The sequence below is a fragment of the Oncorhynchus clarkii genome, chromosome 2, assembly GCF_045791955.1.
Source record: "Oncorhynchus clarkii lewisi isolate Uvic-CL-2024 chromosome 2, UVic_Ocla_1.0, whole genome shotgun sequence".
Lineage (NCBI taxonomy): Eukaryota > Metazoa > Chordata > Actinopteri > Salmoniformes > Salmonidae > Oncorhynchus > Oncorhynchus clarkii.
Window position 1 is genome coordinate 17913624 of NC_092148.1, and position 18341 is coordinate 17931964.

General features: G+C 42.2%; 2 protein-coding genes across 4 annotated transcripts; both read left to right on the forward strand.

The window, feature by feature from the left end:
* Positions 1–9: 9 nt before the first annotated feature.
* On the forward strand, positions 10–3295 carry LOC139423637 (tRNA selenocysteine 1-associated protein 1-like). The gene is made up of 7 exons (XM_071175226.1): positions 10–196; positions 546–643; positions 819–918; positions 1139–1191; positions 1453–1612; positions 1770–1803; positions 2029–3295. Exons 1-7 carry the CDS (start codon positions 173–175, stop codon positions 2172–2174), a joined length of 615 nt encoding a protein of 204 aa, XP_071031327.1. The 5' UTR covers positions 10–172; the 3' UTR covers positions 2175–3295.
* Positions 3296–5992: 2697 nt separating this feature from the next.
* LOC139380082 (syntaxin-12-like) lies at positions 5993–13323 on the forward strand. 3 transcript variants are annotated; one of them, XM_071122549.1, is made up of 10 exons: positions 5993–6091; positions 7080–7234; positions 7697–7766; positions 8675–8768; positions 9188–9325; positions 9505–9551; positions 9689–9800; positions 10234–10306; positions 10462–10544; positions 12667–13323. In XM_071122549.1, exons 2-10 carry the CDS (start codon positions 7135–7137, stop codon positions 12757–12759), a joined length of 810 nt encoding a protein of 269 aa, XP_070978650.1. In that variant the 5' UTR covers positions 5993–6091; positions 7080–7134; the 3' UTR covers positions 12760–13323. The 3 variants fall into 3 exon arrangements, with proteins under 3 accessions (XP_070978650.1, XP_070978656.1, XP_070978653.1); XM_071122555.1 differs by having other exon boundaries at positions 5996–6091; positions 9508–9551; XM_071122552.1 differs by having other exon boundaries at positions 6016–6091; positions 7098–7234.
* Positions 13324–18341: the final 5018 nt, after the last annotated feature.

An 18341-nucleotide genomic window follows, 5' to 3' on the forward strand; every position in this document is an offset into this window, starting at 1 on the left:
ATACGTTTTAGGAAATGTGACGCAATGTGGAGGACTTTACTATCCCACAATGCAACAGTAAAAGGAACACCACCATCCACAAATCCTCTAGATGGCAGTCTGCAGATTTGCAACAATCGCAGCTTGTGTTATGAAGCTGTGTTTACGTTGGTGAACTAAAATTGTAAACAAAATGAGTTGCTTATGGATGGGTAACGTAAGTCCTGATATGTTATTATAACAACTTTGCATGCATAGAAAACTAGCATTAGCATATTGTGCTCTTGTGTGACTCCCACTTTAGGATAGCTAGTGTTACCTCCCCTCAGTGCTACCACCGTGATAACAACTAGCTCGTTAGCTAATAGATGCACCCTCACTGACAAGCCCCAAAGAGCCTCTAGTCTAGTGAAGACTGTCATTTCCAGGTGATAAAGACCACACCAAGTCAGTGACCCTGAATGTTTGAGAATATGTTCAGTTGAATGTAGCTAGCTAGCTAGAGTGTAGCTAGCTAGAGTATAGGTTTTCTGTTAAACTTAGTGTTTTTCTCTCATCCCCTGTAGTTAGAGCCTTATATGGACGAGAAGTTCATCTCTCGTGCATTCGCCACCATGGGAGAGCTTGTGGTGGGGGTGAGAATCATCCGGAACAAAATGAACTGGTAAGACGGGAGAACATTAGGCTACTACAATAGGAGGGTTATGACTGATGCAGACTTTTTTTGTCTTTGGGGATGTCTTGTAGCTACTGTATTACTATCACTATTCAATAACAATAAATTGCACAACCATCAAACACGACACCTATGTGTTTTGGTCCTTCTCCACCTTGTCTAGGGGTGCGGCAGGCTATTGCTTTGTTGAGCTGGCAGACGAGGCCACTGCTGAGAGGTGTCTCAGGAAAATTAACGGGAAGCCTCTCCCTGGAGCCACACCGGTACAGGGCCACCACACACACACAGCACTTAATGATTCCACATTGATTTCCAATCCCGAATCAACCCATAGCCCCTACCTACTACACCTATTTCAGGCACTCTGAGAGGATTGGATAAGTATAGGGCATATGGTGAACTATTGATATACCCATTAACTTTATTAGAGATAAATAACGTCTGGAATAATCCATTCTGAACAAAACACTCTCTTCTCTACAGCCGAAGAGGTTCAAACTAAACCGTGCCACGTACGGAAGACAAGGAGAGAACAGGTATGTACTGCATGCCTCTGAACTGACTTTGTCCAGGGACTAACAGAGCCTCCCTTCATACAGTAAAGGTAGTTGTGTGTAGATGAAAGAAGACGCTTTTACTCCATTTGTTTGGTATGTTCAAGTTGTTGTCTCCCATCACAGATGTAGGACATATCCCAAATAATCCACACTTTTAATTCATTACTCATTATTAATAGCATATTGATTTTATTAACCTTTATAAATAAACGTGATATTTTTCTTTCCTGTAAAAAACAGAGGTGGTTACTCAGACAACAGGTACAGTCAGCCATACTCGTACAACAACAACAACCAGTACTACCAACAGTACCCTGACTACTACTCCAACTGGGGCTATGACCAGAACACGGGCAGCTACGGAGGTTACAACTACAACCACTATGACTATAGTAACCAGGTGTGTTCTCCCACCCCCTCTACTCTACCGCTCTTTACATATAAATAAGCTGTACCATTCTAATGACCACTGAATATGTGATGTTAGAGGTTAATAACTGTGGTTCTTAGGGTTAAGGTATGGCTGTTGTGAGTAAAGACCTTTATTTTTGTTTTAGGGTTATGGGGAGACTGAAGATGATGGACTGGAGTGTGAGTGCTCTGTTTTCTTTCATTTCTCTCTTTCTTTCTCATTTATCTCTCAAAAAAGCAACTTAAGTATTTGACACTATTTTACATAATGTATTGAACCCAGGCCTGGAGTATAGCCTTCAAACTGTCCAGTCTGTCTGATCTTTAAGGCTCTCGGGCTGTGCCCCTTTGTCTGTGTGCCTGACTGTGTTCTTACTGTGTGCCTTGTGTGTGTGCCTCCTGCAGACCCCATGGTGGCATTGGATGTGGTGGCTGCCAACAGGCAGTACATGGAGGAGAGTGAGGAGCTGTATGATGCCCTCACAGACTGCCACTGGCCTGCCCTGGAGCCTCCTGGTCCTACTGCTGTTGCACCATCCATGGCACAGTAGAGCTAGCAGACCCCCTGGTCGACAGACAGCAACAGTCAGACTCTCTCAACCTCTCGATGTGGATTGTTTGGAACAGCCCAGTGTGAAGGTTCAAAGGGTAAAGGCATCTCGTCCTGCCTGCCAAGAGTAGCTGGTATTCAGTGTATGGTACTCTTGCAATGGGCTAAGCGAACAGACCACAGTGTATGATTCGTGTGATTTGTGTGAACCCAGCTCCAGTGACTGAAAGGATGCTCCCCTCATGTTTGAATTTGTATTGCTCACCCCCACTCATTTATTTTGGGTTATTGGGCACTGGTTTTGTTCCAATTGATTGCCCAATGAACAGGCTTTTTTCGGTAATTGATGTCTTTGTAATCATCTTAAAGGACCGCAGTGCGAGTATGAGCCTCTGTCTTTTCCCTCCCTCCCTCAGCTACCTTGTCATATTTATTGTCCACACTGGAAAATAGAATAAGATTGAAATATAATCCCTATTCGACACCCCATTCAACCTATTGATTATCTATCTAGGGTCACTTGCTTTTTATTGTGGAGTGGAAGACTGTGTAGTGGGTGTTTTAAACCTTTCTCCTCCATGTTATAATTTGAAAGCTGTGGTACAGACAGGATTGTTGATTCTGCTTTGTGTAAATATTCTTCAACAGAAGACAATGTGGAAGTGCGTGTATTCATTCTCAATTCATCAGTAGCACTTTATAATAACTTACATGAATAATACGTTACAAATGCTTCAGAAATTAATATATATGCTTTTTCGTGTTTTCATATAATGAAATACTTTAAGTAGGTTATGAATGCTTATTCATTAGAGTTATTATAAAGTGGAACTGTTTCATCAATGTCAAATGGAATGTCCTGTTTAGCAGGATATGATGGTATTCTTTAAGGCTAGTCTACGGATCACCTCATATTACTGTAGTAGAAATACAGTATCAGATCAGCTTGTTCAGTGTTAATTAGCTCCGAGACCACATGCTGACTACAGCAAAGAATATCCGTATCTACAAGCTCACATCACCAGTGTTCATATGTCTTGCTTTTGAAGATAACTACATGTGACATTGATGCTCTGAGACCGACATGTATTAAAAGCTAATTTTGATACATTTAATTAATTATATAACATATTTGGTTGTGAATTTATTGCATTTTTTTGTCTTTTAATTTGTTATTTTTCAGGAGTGTAGCTATGTTTGACAATGTGGAACAACCTAATTCCGAAACAAACTTTAGGGCCCTAAAATAATCTGTTACTCTATTTGAAAAGATTAACTAAAAACCTGCTCCTGTAATAACAGAGTAGAGAAGCACAAAAAAATATGATATATGTTTTTGCTCCATGCACATGAAAATCCATCTTTTACTAGTTTCAATTCACCAGATGCCTAGTAATTAATTGGGGGGGAGGGGTATTCCATCCTAGAATCCTCCTCAATTATAGGCTGGAATCAGAATCCTGAAGTGAAACAGCCATTCAGGTTGCATCCAGCTACCTCAATCATTCCACACACCCAGCCCCAGAGAGTGTCTATCGTTGCAGACTGTTCTCATAGACTAGATGTAGCATAGTATACGTACATCCGGGACACTCAAATGAGTATTATGTTTAGTTTGGTATGCTCACATAGAAGGGTTCTTATGGCAAAAATGAAAGTAGGTTGGTCGGGATGGATGGATGGATGGATGGATGGGTGGGTGGGTGGATAATGTGAACGTCTAGCAACCTAAAGGTTGCATGTTCAAATGTCATCATGGACAACTTTAGCATTTTAGCAAATTAGCAACTACTTAGCTTGTTAGCTAACCCTTCCCCTAACCTTAATCCTTTTAGCTAACCCTTCTCCTATCCTTAATCCTTTTAGCTAACCCTTCTCCTATCCTTAACACCTAGAGCTAGCTAACATTAGCGTTAGCCACAACAAATTGGAATTTGTAACATATCATATGTTTTGCAAATTCGCAACATATTGTACTTTTTTCAATTGGTAACATACGAAATGGATGATGAACATTAACAAATTAATACATACCATATGAAACGTAACATATACTAAATCAGTGGTCACCAACCGGTCAATCTACAAGGCATTCCTAGTCGATCACCAAACATTTCTGTAAAAATGCCAACGATAAAGCCTTGTGTTCCTATTTTTTGTATTTGTTTCACGCTGTTGGCGGTAGGTGCACTTGATTCAACAGCCCTAGCACCGGGAAGGCAAAGTGTTCCCATTTTGAACCATTTCATGTGTCTGAAGGCAGAACTCTACCTACCCGGCAGGCCCAGAGAGCGAATCAAGTGCATCTATAGGCCTACAGTTTGCCAATCAAATGTCTCAGATTACTGTGTCTGCACAGTTTATCGAGCCATAGACTGGAAAAAAAGAAGCATTGAACGCAGAGCAAAGTTGATACTGACATTTAAAAACTTTTACAACCATGACTAGAGAGAGACGACGAATACAGCAAAGAGCTGCTGTTTTTATGTGTAAGTTCATGTTTAAATTGTTATTCAGCACTGTCAACACTTTGTTCAAAACCGTTATAAGCCATTAAATGTGCGTTCGCCCTACTTCCAAACGCTACAAACAGTACTGCAGCTGCAATGAATGAGTTTTGCAAAGTGTTCCGATAAACTTGGGTTGTTATTATTAGCGTCTTATCTTTTTTAATATCGAGGAATATTTCACTTTCTCTGGTCAACGGATTAACACCATGAATTGGTGCATGAGGCAGAAATAATGCAGTGTGACTTGAGTTTTGCCATCAGCTGGAAGACTGTGTCCTCTTTTCTCATCTGATGGTCAGTCTGAGGGGAAGGAGGACAGAGGACAGAGGGACAATGAGTCGGATGAGAGGCAGTCTCACCGCTGGTCCTTCCCCTCAGACTGACCGTCAGATGTAGGCCATCAGTCCAATAAAAATGTTAAATAAATGTATATTATGCTCACTTAGCGGTGCTTCACGAGTAATACAACAAATTGATCATCTACCTGTTTTTCCCCCACCAAAATGGTCTGAGAAGAACAACATTGGCAGGGCAATTCCAGCATTGCAAAATACGCAGTGATGATGTATTGGGCCTATAGCCTACTGCACAAACCTCATTGCTACAGTACTGTTTTAATTGGTTAATGTTGCATAGGCTTATGTTTTTTAAGTCATGATTTAAAAAGTCAGCGGTAGATCTCCGTTTGCATTTTGACTGAATGGAGTGTCACCGATTTACGTACAGAATAATACAAAATGCTCTGAGACCATGTTGCAAAATCCTACCCACTCAATCTGTTCATGTCCTACTAATGGGCCTGACACCGGCTGGTCATGTGAGTGAAGCTCAGTGCAGCAGCCTTTGGGATCCATTATAAGAAGCAGTGTGAAAGTCATGGGACAGGCACAGGGCAGCCTACTACTGCTGGTCTCTATTAAACCAAAAGGCTTAGTTATTCTATCGTTAGTTATGTTGACCTAGATTTTAGGACTGAGTGATGGGTGTTGCTCATAGTGGTCTGATAATAATGAACCTGCAGACTGAGCTGCACTCCAATCATATCCCAACCCTCATATCAGAGATACGAATCTCTCATCAACAGAGAAAGTAGCCTATAACCTAACATAAACAAATCAGAATTCATAAAATGAGTTACTTTTCTATAGGGATACACTTGACCCGAGGTTACTATTTTACTTATTTAGTACAGATCTAGTATGTTGTTTTAGCGTATGAGTTTTTGTCTGCTGCCTCAGAATATGATCAGAGTAGCGATTTCGACACAATCACATCACAATCGCACACTGAATTACTGTGACCAACAACCAACGTGTGACGTCACATTATGGGCTCGGTCTTAGATGAAATCTCATAATACGGAGACATAAACGGGAAACGACGCATTATACTGCAATCGCATTGAAAAGTAAGGGTTTTTATCATAATATTTTATCAACCATTTTACATATGTAAGTAGAAAACAGATTTATGTTGATTGTCTACACTGGTAAAACCACCCAGAAAGTAGGCTACGTTGCGACTGCCAGTGCCTATAACTGTCAGTGATTCAACTGGATAGGTAGGCTACGTTGTATCTACAGCGTTCAACACATAGTATGGAACTGGTTACAGTTGTTTCTGTGTAGCTGTAGCTGTTTTCTTAATTAAGTTGAATACTTGTCTTCTGCCTTTCGATTTTAATTAGCCTAGTGGCCTATATGCTACACAACCCATTGAAACCAATAGCCTATATGAGCATGTCAGACTGACTGAGGGCTCTCCATAATTTTTTTTAAATGTAATGCAGGCTTGTCGCTGTCACTTTATAGTTTTTAGCTGATATTTCAGATGTTATGGCTGAATAATAGCGTTAGACCGAGGCTATTCTTAAATAGTAATTCATGTTCAATTGGGCTATACTATAGCCTACAATCATGAAATGAGCAGCTCACAGAATTGTGTAATTAATAATCAGTTCAAATTATAACGTGACCTCATATCTTGGTCATGGTTGACCCGCTAAATAACGTTTCTGGGATATATTTTTTTGCAACAGTAGGCTACTGTTATTTGGGCCATTACAATGAAGTAGAGCGCCAAATAGAATGGCATTTTTGTCATGTGCACATGGATAGCCAGCCTACAGTCGGCTCGGGTGCCTGCCGAACCTTCGCTCCGATTGTAAACAACCTGCGCTCATGACGAAATGTGGCCTAGCCTATGCGGCAATGTGCACTGTAAGTAGTCGATATATTATAGCCCACCAATGTGGTCGGATGGAGGATAAACCACAACTATCTCTGTCTTTCTATCCTTACTTAGTCTTATGTAGCGTCAAGTGATGATATTATATGCACTCTGACAATGGTGATTGTTTGAATATATGAAGGCTGCTATATGTGACTGTATGACAGGTGTGTCCAACAATTCAGTCCCCACTACGGAGTGTGACAGACGCCAGGAGCAAGGATGTCATACGGGAGAGCAGACAGCTACCACTCGCAGCCACGAGACTTCAGCAACCTCACCCAGACATGCAGTGTCAACATCCAGAAAATCACACAGAATAGTGAGTGGTGAAATGAACAAGATAGTGACAGAACCCAGTGTTCTACTGCTGCGAGTGACATGTTGCAATGCACATTTCCCTATATGGTATATAACCTACCCTAACACCAGAAAGTAGGCCTATTCTATTCTATAACCTACCCTAACACCAGACACCCACACTTTGGACAATTGACTATCACAAATAAGTCTAGGAGGCTTGATGTTTTGGGTCTATTTGTGTCTTCCACCTACTTCTGATCTCCTCTCTTGAATTAACTAATATTAGGCAGAGGTGTCTGAAGTTTAAAAAAATGAACTTCTGAGACAAGAATAGCCTGAGTATGCCTACAGTATATAGTGCTCTATTTAGAGAGAGATAAAGAGATAAAGAGATAAAGAGAGAGAAGAGTTATTCTATCATGCTTTCTCAGTTCCCCCTTCTCTTAGTTCAGCTCACCTCAGTGTTTGTTTTGCTATACAGCTGGGCAGATCAAAAACATGCTGTACCAGATGGGGACGAGGCAAGAGACCCCAGAGCTGGAGGACAGACTGTGAGTACTACTGACACTACTGCTGACTATTACTACTGACTGCTATTCAGTACTACTGCTATTCAGTACTACTGACACCACTGCTGACTATTACTACTGACTGCTATTCAGTACTACTGCTATTCAGTACTACTGACACTACTGCTGACTATTACTACTGACTGCTATTCAGTACTACTGCTATTCAGTACTACTGACACTACTGCTGACTATTACTACTGACTGCTATTCAGTACTACTGACACTACTGCTGACTATTACTACTGACTGCTATTCAGTACTACTGCTATTCAGTACTACTGACACTACTGCTGACTATTACTACTGACTGCTATTCAGTACTACTGCTATTCAGTACTACTGACACTACTGCTGACTATTACTACTGACTGCTATTCAGTACTACTGCTATTCAGTACTACTGACACTACTGCTGACTATTACTACTGACTGCTATTCAGTACTACTGACACTACTGCTGACTATTACTACTGACTGCTATTCAGTACTACTGACACTACTGCTGACTATTACTACTGACTGCTATTCAGGACTACTGCTATTCAGTACTACTGACACTACTGCTGACTATTACTACTGACTGCTATTCAGTACTACTGACACTACTGCTGACTATTACTACTGACTGCTATTCAGTACTACTGCTATTCAGTACTACTGACACTACTGCTGACTATTACTACTGACTGCTATTCAGTACTACTGCTATTCAGTACTACTGACACTACTGCTGACTATTACTACTGACTGCTATTCAGTAACTAAGTAACTACTAACACTAACTGACTACTTCAACACTTAGCCTTTTCCACCACTGATGGGGACAACAAGAGCATCACTAATGAAATATATGAATGTGTGTGTGTGTGTGTGTTTGCTACTCACAGCCAACAGGTACAGCACTACACCAACCAGCTGGCCAAAGAGACCAACAGACACCTGAAAGATCTGGGCTCCCTGCCTCTCCCTCCCTCAGAACAGGTGAGTGGAAGTTATATGCATAGATAGTGTATATTTTTTATAGTTCTTTGGAAGAATTCCACATCTATGGACTGGTCCCAGATCTGTTTGTGTAAGCATATCTGGGACCAGGCTACATCAAAGTCCTACTAATGCTAACATTTTAACTAACTGTATGTCGATAATCTTGTGTTCTATTTCCTGATACAGTATATCATCTTATCTAACAACCCAAATGTGTAAATCATATCTAACTCTGGTGAGGACATCTCACCATACAGTATATTCTACTGAATCTATTCTATTCTGCTCTGCACTACTCTGCTCTGCTCTACTCTATTCTACTGTACTGTACTCTACTCTACTGTACTCTTCTCCTCTCTACTTTGCTGTACTCTGCTCTAATCAACTTTACTGTATTGTGTGATTGATCCTTCCAGAGACAGCAGAAGATCCAGAAGGACCGACTGATGAATGACTTCTCTGCAGCGCTCAACAACTTCCAGGCAGTCCAGCGACGGGCGGCCGAGAAGGAGAGGGAATCAGTGGCCAGGGCCCGGGCCGGGTCCCGCCTCACGGTAAACACCCTGCTTTCTCATAGGCCTAGAATTAGCCGCCTGTCATAGTCACTCACCAATAGTATTATTAAAAAGGCAAAATAAAACACAGTTTCATTGTCATATTACAGTATGATGACTGATTAGTATAATGCAATGTGAATGAGAGTGTTTCAATGATGGGTTTGTTTTTATTTCAGCAGGAAGACGAGGGGAACGTCGATGAACAACTTGTGACATTTGAAAAGTAGGTACACAGTGGAGGTAGAATCCTATCAAATATACTGTTAGAATAAAAATGTTAAGTTGTAACAAAGTTGTGTGTTTGTGTGTGTCTGTGTCCGTGGGTTTGTGCGTGTGTGTGTTTGGTGTGTGTGTGTTTAGAGATGATGATGACTGGAGTCAGAGTCAGACCCAGCAGCTGGAGGAGCCAGAGGTCACAGAGGAGGACCTGGAGGTCATCAAGGAGAGAGAGACCAACATCAGGCAGCTAGAGGTACTCACAGCTACCAGCTCCACTCACATTCCATACAGGAATCACAGAGCCATATTACATTTACATTGGAGTCATTTAGCATACTGTTGAACTCCAAATCAACCCTTTGCCCAAACTCTCTAGACAGTGGAGGCTGGTGGGAGGGGCTATAGGAGGATGGGCTCTGTGTAATGGCTGGAATGGAATGAATGGAACGATATCAAACACATCAAATATATGCAATTAATGCATTACACAGAGCCCGTCCTCCTATAGCCCCTCCCACCAGCCTCCACTGTCTCCAGTATAGCCTGACCTTTAGCCCCTATTCCCGAGTATAGCCACTCCTGTAGATCTGACAGGACTGGGGTAGGGGCTAGGGAGTAGGGTTCGATTTGGACTTCAGCCTAACTAACCCTCGTGGTGACTTTCTCCCTTTCTCCTCTCCCTCCAGTCTGACATCATGGATGTAAACCAGATCTTTAAGGACCTGGCAGTGATGATCCACGACCAGGGAGAGATGATCGGTTAGTAGACTTGACATGGATTTTCTCCCTCTCTGGTTTTATAACATGCTGGTTCAGAAGGTCTGTGAAGGTTTAGAACTCCATCTGATACTGTATCAGTCCTGACTCCTGTGACCCTGTCCTTCACTGTGTCTCCTCTCCTCTCTGTTTCACAGACAGCATTGAGGCTAACGTGGAGAGTGCAGAGGTCCATGTAGACAGAGGGACCGGACAGCTCCAAAGGGCCGCCTACTACCAGGTAGGGCTGTGACAATTATGGAATGACCACCATTATTGAAAAATGTTTGAGCTTATAATGCATCTTTGAAAACTAGCTATGGCATACCTAATGAATACTAGTCTAATAAAAAAACATGAGCTAGCACACACCCAGAGAAAAGGATTTAGTGTACAGTCGTGGCCAAACGTTTTGAGAATGACACAAATATTCATTTTCACAAAGTCTGCTGCCTCAGTTTGTATAATGGCAATTTTCATATACTCCAGAATGTTATGAAGAGTGATCAGATGAATTGCATTGAATTGCAAAGTCCCTCTTTGTCATGCAAATGAACTGAATCCCCCAAAACATTTCCACTGCATTTCAGCCCTGCCACAAAAGGACCAGCTGACATCATGTCAGTGATTCTCTCGTTAACACAGGTGTGAGTGTTGACGAGGACAAGGCTGGAGATCACTCTGTCATGCTGATTGAGTTCGAATAACAGACTGGAAGCTTCAAAAGTAGGGTGGTGCTGGGAATCATTGTTATTCCTCTGTCAACCATGGTTACCTGCAAGGAAACACGTGCCATCATCATTGCTTTGCACAAAAAGGGCTTCACAGGCAAGGATATTACTGCCAGTAAGATTGCACCTAAATCAACCATTTATCGGATCATCAAGAACTTCAAGGAGAGTGGTTCAATTATTGTGAAGAAGGCTTCAGTGCGCCCAAGAAAGTCCAGCAAGTGCCAGGATCGTCTCGTAAAGTTGATTCAGCTGCGGGATCGGGGCACCACCAGTACAGAGCTTGCTCAGGAATGGCAGCAGGCAGGAGTGAGTGCATCTGCACGCACAGTGAGGTGAAGACTTTTGTAGTATAGCCTGGTGAAGGGAAGCAAAGAAGCCACTTCTCTCCAGGAAAAACATCAGGGACAGACTGATATTCTGCAAAAGGTACAGGGATTGGACTGCTACCATAAGTCCTGTGTCATGCCAACAGTAAACCATCCTGAGACCATTCATGTGTGGGGTTGCTTCTCAGCCAAGGGAGTGGGCTCACTCACAATTTTGCCTAAGAACACAGCTATGAATAAAGAATGGTACCAACACATCCTCCGAGAGCAACTTCTCCCAACCATCCAGGAACAGTTTGGTGACGAACAATGCCTTTTCCAGCATGATGGAGCACCTTGCCATAAGGCAAAAGTGATAACTAAGTGGCTCAGAGAACAAAACATTGATATTTTGGGTCCATGGCCAGGAAACTCCCCAGACCTTAATCCCATTGAGAACTTGTGGTCAATCCTCAAGAGGTGGGTGGACAAACACAAACCCACAAATTCTGACAAGCATTGATTATGCAAGAATGGGCTGCCATCAGTCAGGATGTGGCCCAGAAGTTAATTGACAGCATGCAAGGGCGGATTGCAGAGGTCTTGAAAAAGAAGGGTCAACACTGCAAATATTGAGTCTTTGCATCAACTTCATGTAATTGTCAATAAAAGCCTTTGACACGTATGAAATGCTTGTAATTATACTTCAGTATTCCATAGTAACATCTGACAAAAATATCTAAAGACACTGAAGCAGCAAACTTTGTGGAAATTAATATTTGTGTCATTCTCAAAACTTTTGTCCACGACTGTAGAGGTGCTGACTAATGGAGAATATACCTAATGTGGTTTTTATACCTAATGAATACAACACAGCTTTGGTGAAACCCCTGTCTCAAAAACTAATGGTTTTGACCATTTGGAGCTTTTGGAAGGGAAGTTTATCCTCCCAAACGTGCCGTTCTGCTTGTAAAATAACTTTACCCTCTTCATATAATAATGAAAAACTGCTATTGGGTGAACTATTTGTAAATGAAAATACAGTTTCATCCCCCCTCCTAAAATGAATGTATTAAGACGACTATGATAATATTTTTGGTTATTGTCCATAATTGTCGGTTACACAATTATACGATTATTGTGTCAGCCCTACTACCAGGTATCAACACAACACCATCACAACATGGGCCGTGTTTGATATGTAGATAAGACCGAATGATCTGTCGATGATCAGCGTCCTTCATTTAACCAGGCGAATCAGTTAAGAACAAATGATTATTTCCAATCACCAATCACAGCCTGTTTGTGCTCCCGCCCCCTGTAGAAGAAGTCCCGTAAGAGGATGTGTATGCTGGCCATGGTGGTGTCTCTGGTGGTCACCGTCCTGGCTATCATCATCTGGCAGGCCATCAAATGAGAGGACAGGAAGAGCACCGGGGAAGGATTTTAATGGCACATCGCAATGACAGCCTAGAATGGCTTCCAATGGAGCGTCTGAGTGAGTGAATGTGTGTGCGGGTGTGCGTGCCGGTGTGCGTGCATGCTTTCAAGCAAGATATAGACAGAGGCGTAAGGAATAGATTGTATAAATTCTCTTCCCCATCTGTATATATGATATACTAACTGATCTAACACAGCCCTGCACTTACTTCCATGTCAACCATGCAAATCATCTCTGTCATCATTACATACATTACTGTGTTAGAATATGTCTTATCTAATGCAATGCTGCACAAGTTTGTATGTATATAAATGCCATGTGTACGGTTTGATATGGTTTATTTTCTGCCTCCTTATTCTCTTCATGTTGTAAATGTCTGATTCTCTTCCAGATGTCTTATAGTATTACCACAAGGACATGATGTAGTTGAGATAAGGAGGATTCCTTTGATAGCACACAAACAACAAACAAAATGATGATGATGATGATGATTATTATTATTATGCTCACTTTCATTAATAAAATCAACTGTGCAACGAGTCCTGACTGTGTCACGCAGGGCTATGTACTTTCCACAAGATGGCGCTGTTATGCCTGTATTATGAGGTCAACGTGTAAGGTGCACAAGCATCATGTAGTCTACCATGCTTTTATTTAGCTATTAAACAAGTCAAGATATACTAAAGCGTTTAGTAGTCTTGCAATTTTGCAGTAGTGTTTATGATGTGTGGTAGGTTGGTTAACATATTGGTACCTTAATAAAATGTGTTTACTATATGTTTATAAGACACTGTCCTGCTAACTATGCACAAGATTAGGGAGCATTGTCCATGGTACTGTCATGGGGATTTGCAGCGGTGATGGCGGTTATTGTGGAGACTGTGTCAAGCTCGACTCACACCTCTCCCTTGTGATTAGTGAGCTAGCCTAGTTTACCCCTGCTTCAGGTTTATTACCTACAGCTGTTGCCTTGACAGGTCTTGTCCCGATGTAAGTGCCCTGCTGATTCCAGCTGCGGCACCAGCCTTACAGTCAATGATCGCCAGAGTGGGAGAAACCTGTATTAAAAACCACTCAGCAAGACAACTAACTCAGGAGATAGGGCGACCTGTCACGCCCTGATCTATTTCACCTGTTGTTGTGATTGTCTCCACCCCGTCCAGGTGTCACTTATTTCCCCCAGTGTATTTATCCCTGTGTTTCCTGTCTCTCTGTGCCACTCAAGTCAACCATCCAGTGCTCCTGTTTTCCTCCAGTCTTGTATTTATCCCTGTGTTTGCCTTGGACTCAGAACTGGTTTTCTCTGTGCCTACTCCTTTCGGGTTATAAAAAACAACAAAGACTCTGTGTCTGCATCTGGGTCTCGCCTTGTGCCCTTATACGACCAATAGTTTCCCAGATACTTTCTCCACTCGGCAACTGTCATTATGAAAATATTTTTACACCTACAGGTGCACGCAACAAACCATTCACCTGAGGACCTGGAGTTACTGTTCCATGAGAGGTATAGTTACCGTCAGGATTGGTTAGGTTACTTTCTAAATGTAATCCGTTACAGTTACTAGTTACTTGTCCAAAATTATTATCAGTAACTTAACTTTTGGATTACCCAAACTCAGTAACGTAATCTGATTACATCCTGTTACTTTTAGATTACTTTCCTCTTAAGAGGCATTAGAAGAAGACAAAAATGGATGTTACCAATTAAATAACATTTTATTGCAGGATAAATCAATGTTAAAGTTTACATAGCTGGTCATAAATGGATTTTAAATTTTACTTTATGGGTTGGTTATGTAGGCTTCCTCTAACCCATCGCTTTCTACTACATATGATTAAATTATAGCTTACATTAAAAACCAATGTCTATCCGAATTCCAGTAATTCCAATAAATGTTAAACCTCTTGATCTTCTAGAAAAGGACATTAAAATATGGAAATATAGATTAGCCAAATTGTTTTACCGGAGCATGACCCCAAAACTAAGGAGCCAGCCCTACTCTGTTGTTTATGTTATGGAGGACTGATTGGGCTCATTGATTCGAGTTGAAAATAAATACTGCACTCGTGGAATGGCATGCTTTGAGCACTACTGAAAAGTGCTGTTTACATGTGAAAAATGAATGCCATATGCTGCATTTGCTATAGAACTGTTTACCTTTTTGTTGGTGACACTTTGATATCTTGATAATATGCAGCTGTTTAAAGGGTAAATCCAGCGATGAAAAAATAACTAAACGGTCACCCCGCCTCTGTTTTGGTAAAAAGCTGAGTGGTGGGCCTGGAGAAATGTAACCACTCAGATTAATAGACAGATATATGGATGCAAAGACTGACCATCCATGATAAATCCAAAAATGGATGTAGCAACTACAGATTGCCCCTTTAAGTCTAAAAAGTGTGCAAATTTGAGCATGTGTCCATTAGGCCTATGGATTCTTTTTTTTTATCACCATGAATTAGATTGAGCAATAAAAAAAAACACTTTTATTCTATATGCTTGGATCTGCACTATGCAGCTGTTGCAAGAGCGGTTGGTTTCAAAAACAATGATTGATAGGCAGCTTAAACTTCTTGAATTCAACCATTATTGGGTTCAAATACACATTTAGATTGGTGAACAGCAATCCACAACACCGACAATCTGTTAGGCGCAAATAGCTACATTTATAATCCCTTACATGCAATGGATTACATGTAATCCGTTACTCCCCAACCCTGGTTGCTGTGTCAGTTAGCCTTGTTCCAAAAAGTTGATCTAAATCTAAAAACAGCAGTAAAATAGCAAAATAATCCAAATCCCCTCTAAGCAAAATACCCCAAAAGGAAAGAGATTCAATCCCTCAAACAATGATTTGTATACTGACATACCCTTTAACTCCTACTTCAAAACTGGTTATGTCTGGTCCATATTGGACTCACCCACCCCCAAGCCCCATTTTATGTTGCACTTGTCGGTCTCCAGAAGGACGTCAAAGGAGGGGTTGGAGGAAGTTCATGTTCCATTGCCCTTTCTGGTTCTTCCCCAAGCTCCACCCTTGGATGCTGGTGTCGGCAGCGAAGGTGCTGATGTTGGCAATGACCATGCTTACTCTGCAGTCCTTGGCTGACTGAGACGCTGCCCAGCTTTCCCCTTACTGTTTTTCCTCCCCCACGATGAATCTCTATTTTTCTGGCCTCATGCTCCCTCCGTCCTAGAATTAACTGTAGCTCAGCAGGGGGGAGAGTTACATCCATCCCACTGGTCACGACACCCCTTCCATGGATTAACTCTCTCTCCTGGTAGATAACCTTTCCATTGGCCAGGTGAATGGTCCGGGTTCAAAATCAAATCAAAACAAATGTATTTGTCAAATACACTTGGTTAGCAGATGTTAATGCGAGTGTAGCGAAATGCTTGTGCTTCTAGTTCCGACAATGCAGTAATAACCAAAGAGTAATCTAACTAACAATTCCAAAACTACTACCTTATACACACAAGTGTAAAGGGATAAAGAATATGTACATAAAGATATATGAATGAGTGATGGTACAGAACGGCATAGGAAAGATGCAGTATATGGTATCGAGTACAGTATATACATATGAGATGAGTAATGTAGGGTATGTAAACAAAGTGGCATAGTTTAAAGTGGCTAGTTATACATGTATTACATAAAGATGCAGTAGCTGATATAGGGTACAGTATATACATATACATATGAGATGAGTAATGTAGGGTATGTAAACATTATATTAAGTAGCATTGTTTAAAGTGGCTGGCGATATATTTTACATCAATTTCCATCAATTCCCATTATTAAAGTGGCTGGAGTTGAGTCAGTGTGTTGGCAGCAGCCACTCAATGTTAGTGGCTGCTGCCAACACACTGACTCAACTCCAGCCACTTTCCCCACGACTTCACCTAATGGATATATCCCATCCTTCTCCTTCCAGCTCTCTCGGGTCACCCCACTCCTCGTGAGCCCAGCGAGGTGTGCTCTATACCTCAAGCTTTTTCTACCTTTCCACATCTACCTCCAGCAACTGATCCCTGAAAATACACAGTCCCCACTGAACCTCTTCTATCACTGTAGACCTCTCCACACTGTAGACCTCTCCACACTCTAGACCTCTCCACACTCTAGACCTCTCTACACTGTAGACCTCTCCTCTCCACACTGTAGACCTCTCCTCTCCACACTGTAGACCTCTCCACACTGTAGACCTCTCCTCTCCACACTGTAGACCTCTCCACACTGTAGACCTCCCCACACTGTAGACCTCTCCTCTCCACACTGTAGACCTCTCCACACTGTAGACCTCTCCTCTCCACACTGTAGACCTCTTCTCTCCACACTGTAGACCTCTCCTCTCCACACTGTAGACCTCTCCTCTCCACACTGTAGACCTCTCCACACTGTAGACCTCTCCACACTGTAGACCTCCCCACACTGTAGACCTCTCCTCTCCACACTGTAGACCTCCCCACACTGTAGACCTCTCCTCTCCACACAGTCGGTACATGGTGGTTCCCCCGGGGTCAACCATAGGTAATCCATACATGGGCAATCCCGCATGTTCCACAGTGGGCCTACAGAAGAAAACGTCCATTGTTAGCATGTAAATAAACCCACGAGCGACAGCGACCCCTCATGAGTTCAGAATGTTTGTGTCCTCCACCCCCATCGAAGTTGGAGCTCCGACTTGTTCGCTCTGTATAGAGGATACCGTACATTATTAAACATAATCAGTCCATTTATTTGTAATATGATCCAGTCTAATGCTGTGAACAATCCCAACACCAGCAGCCACCCTGCAATCTTACACACAGCCCAGCAGTATCTGTCACCACAGATACACACCTGTCTGCGGTACACCCCATTGTTACGTGCTGTTCCCAACCTGCCTTGTTGATGCACATTCTTGCTGCCCATGTTCACACACACCACCAGATCTATTCCTAAATACACCACTATCAGTGCTTCTATCACCCACAACAGTGGCCTCAGGGTTCCATACCATTCTAATCCTACGTCCACAGCTTGTCACACCATAAAGACTCCCCATTCTAATCCTACGTCCACAGCTTGTCACACCATAAAGACTCCCCATTCTAATCCTACGTCCGCCTACGTCCGCAGCTTGTCACACCATAAAGACTCCCCATTCTAATCCTACGTCCACAGCTTGTCACACCATAAAGACTCCCCATTCTAATCCTACGTCCACAGCTTGTCACACCATAAAGAATCCCCATTCTAATCCTACGTCCACAGCTTGTCCCACCATAAAGACTCCCCATTCTAATCCTACGTCCACAGCTTGTCACACCATAAAGACTCCCCATTCTAATCCTACGTCCACAGCTTGTCACACCATAAAGACTCCCCATTCTAATCCTACGTCCACAGCTTGTCACACCATAAAGACTCCCCATTCTAATCCTACGTCCACAGCTTGTCACACCATAAAGACTCCCCATTCTAATCCTACGTCCACAGCTTGTCCCACCATAAAGACTCCCCATTCTAATCCTACGTCCACAGCTTGTCACACCATAAAGACTCCCCATTCTA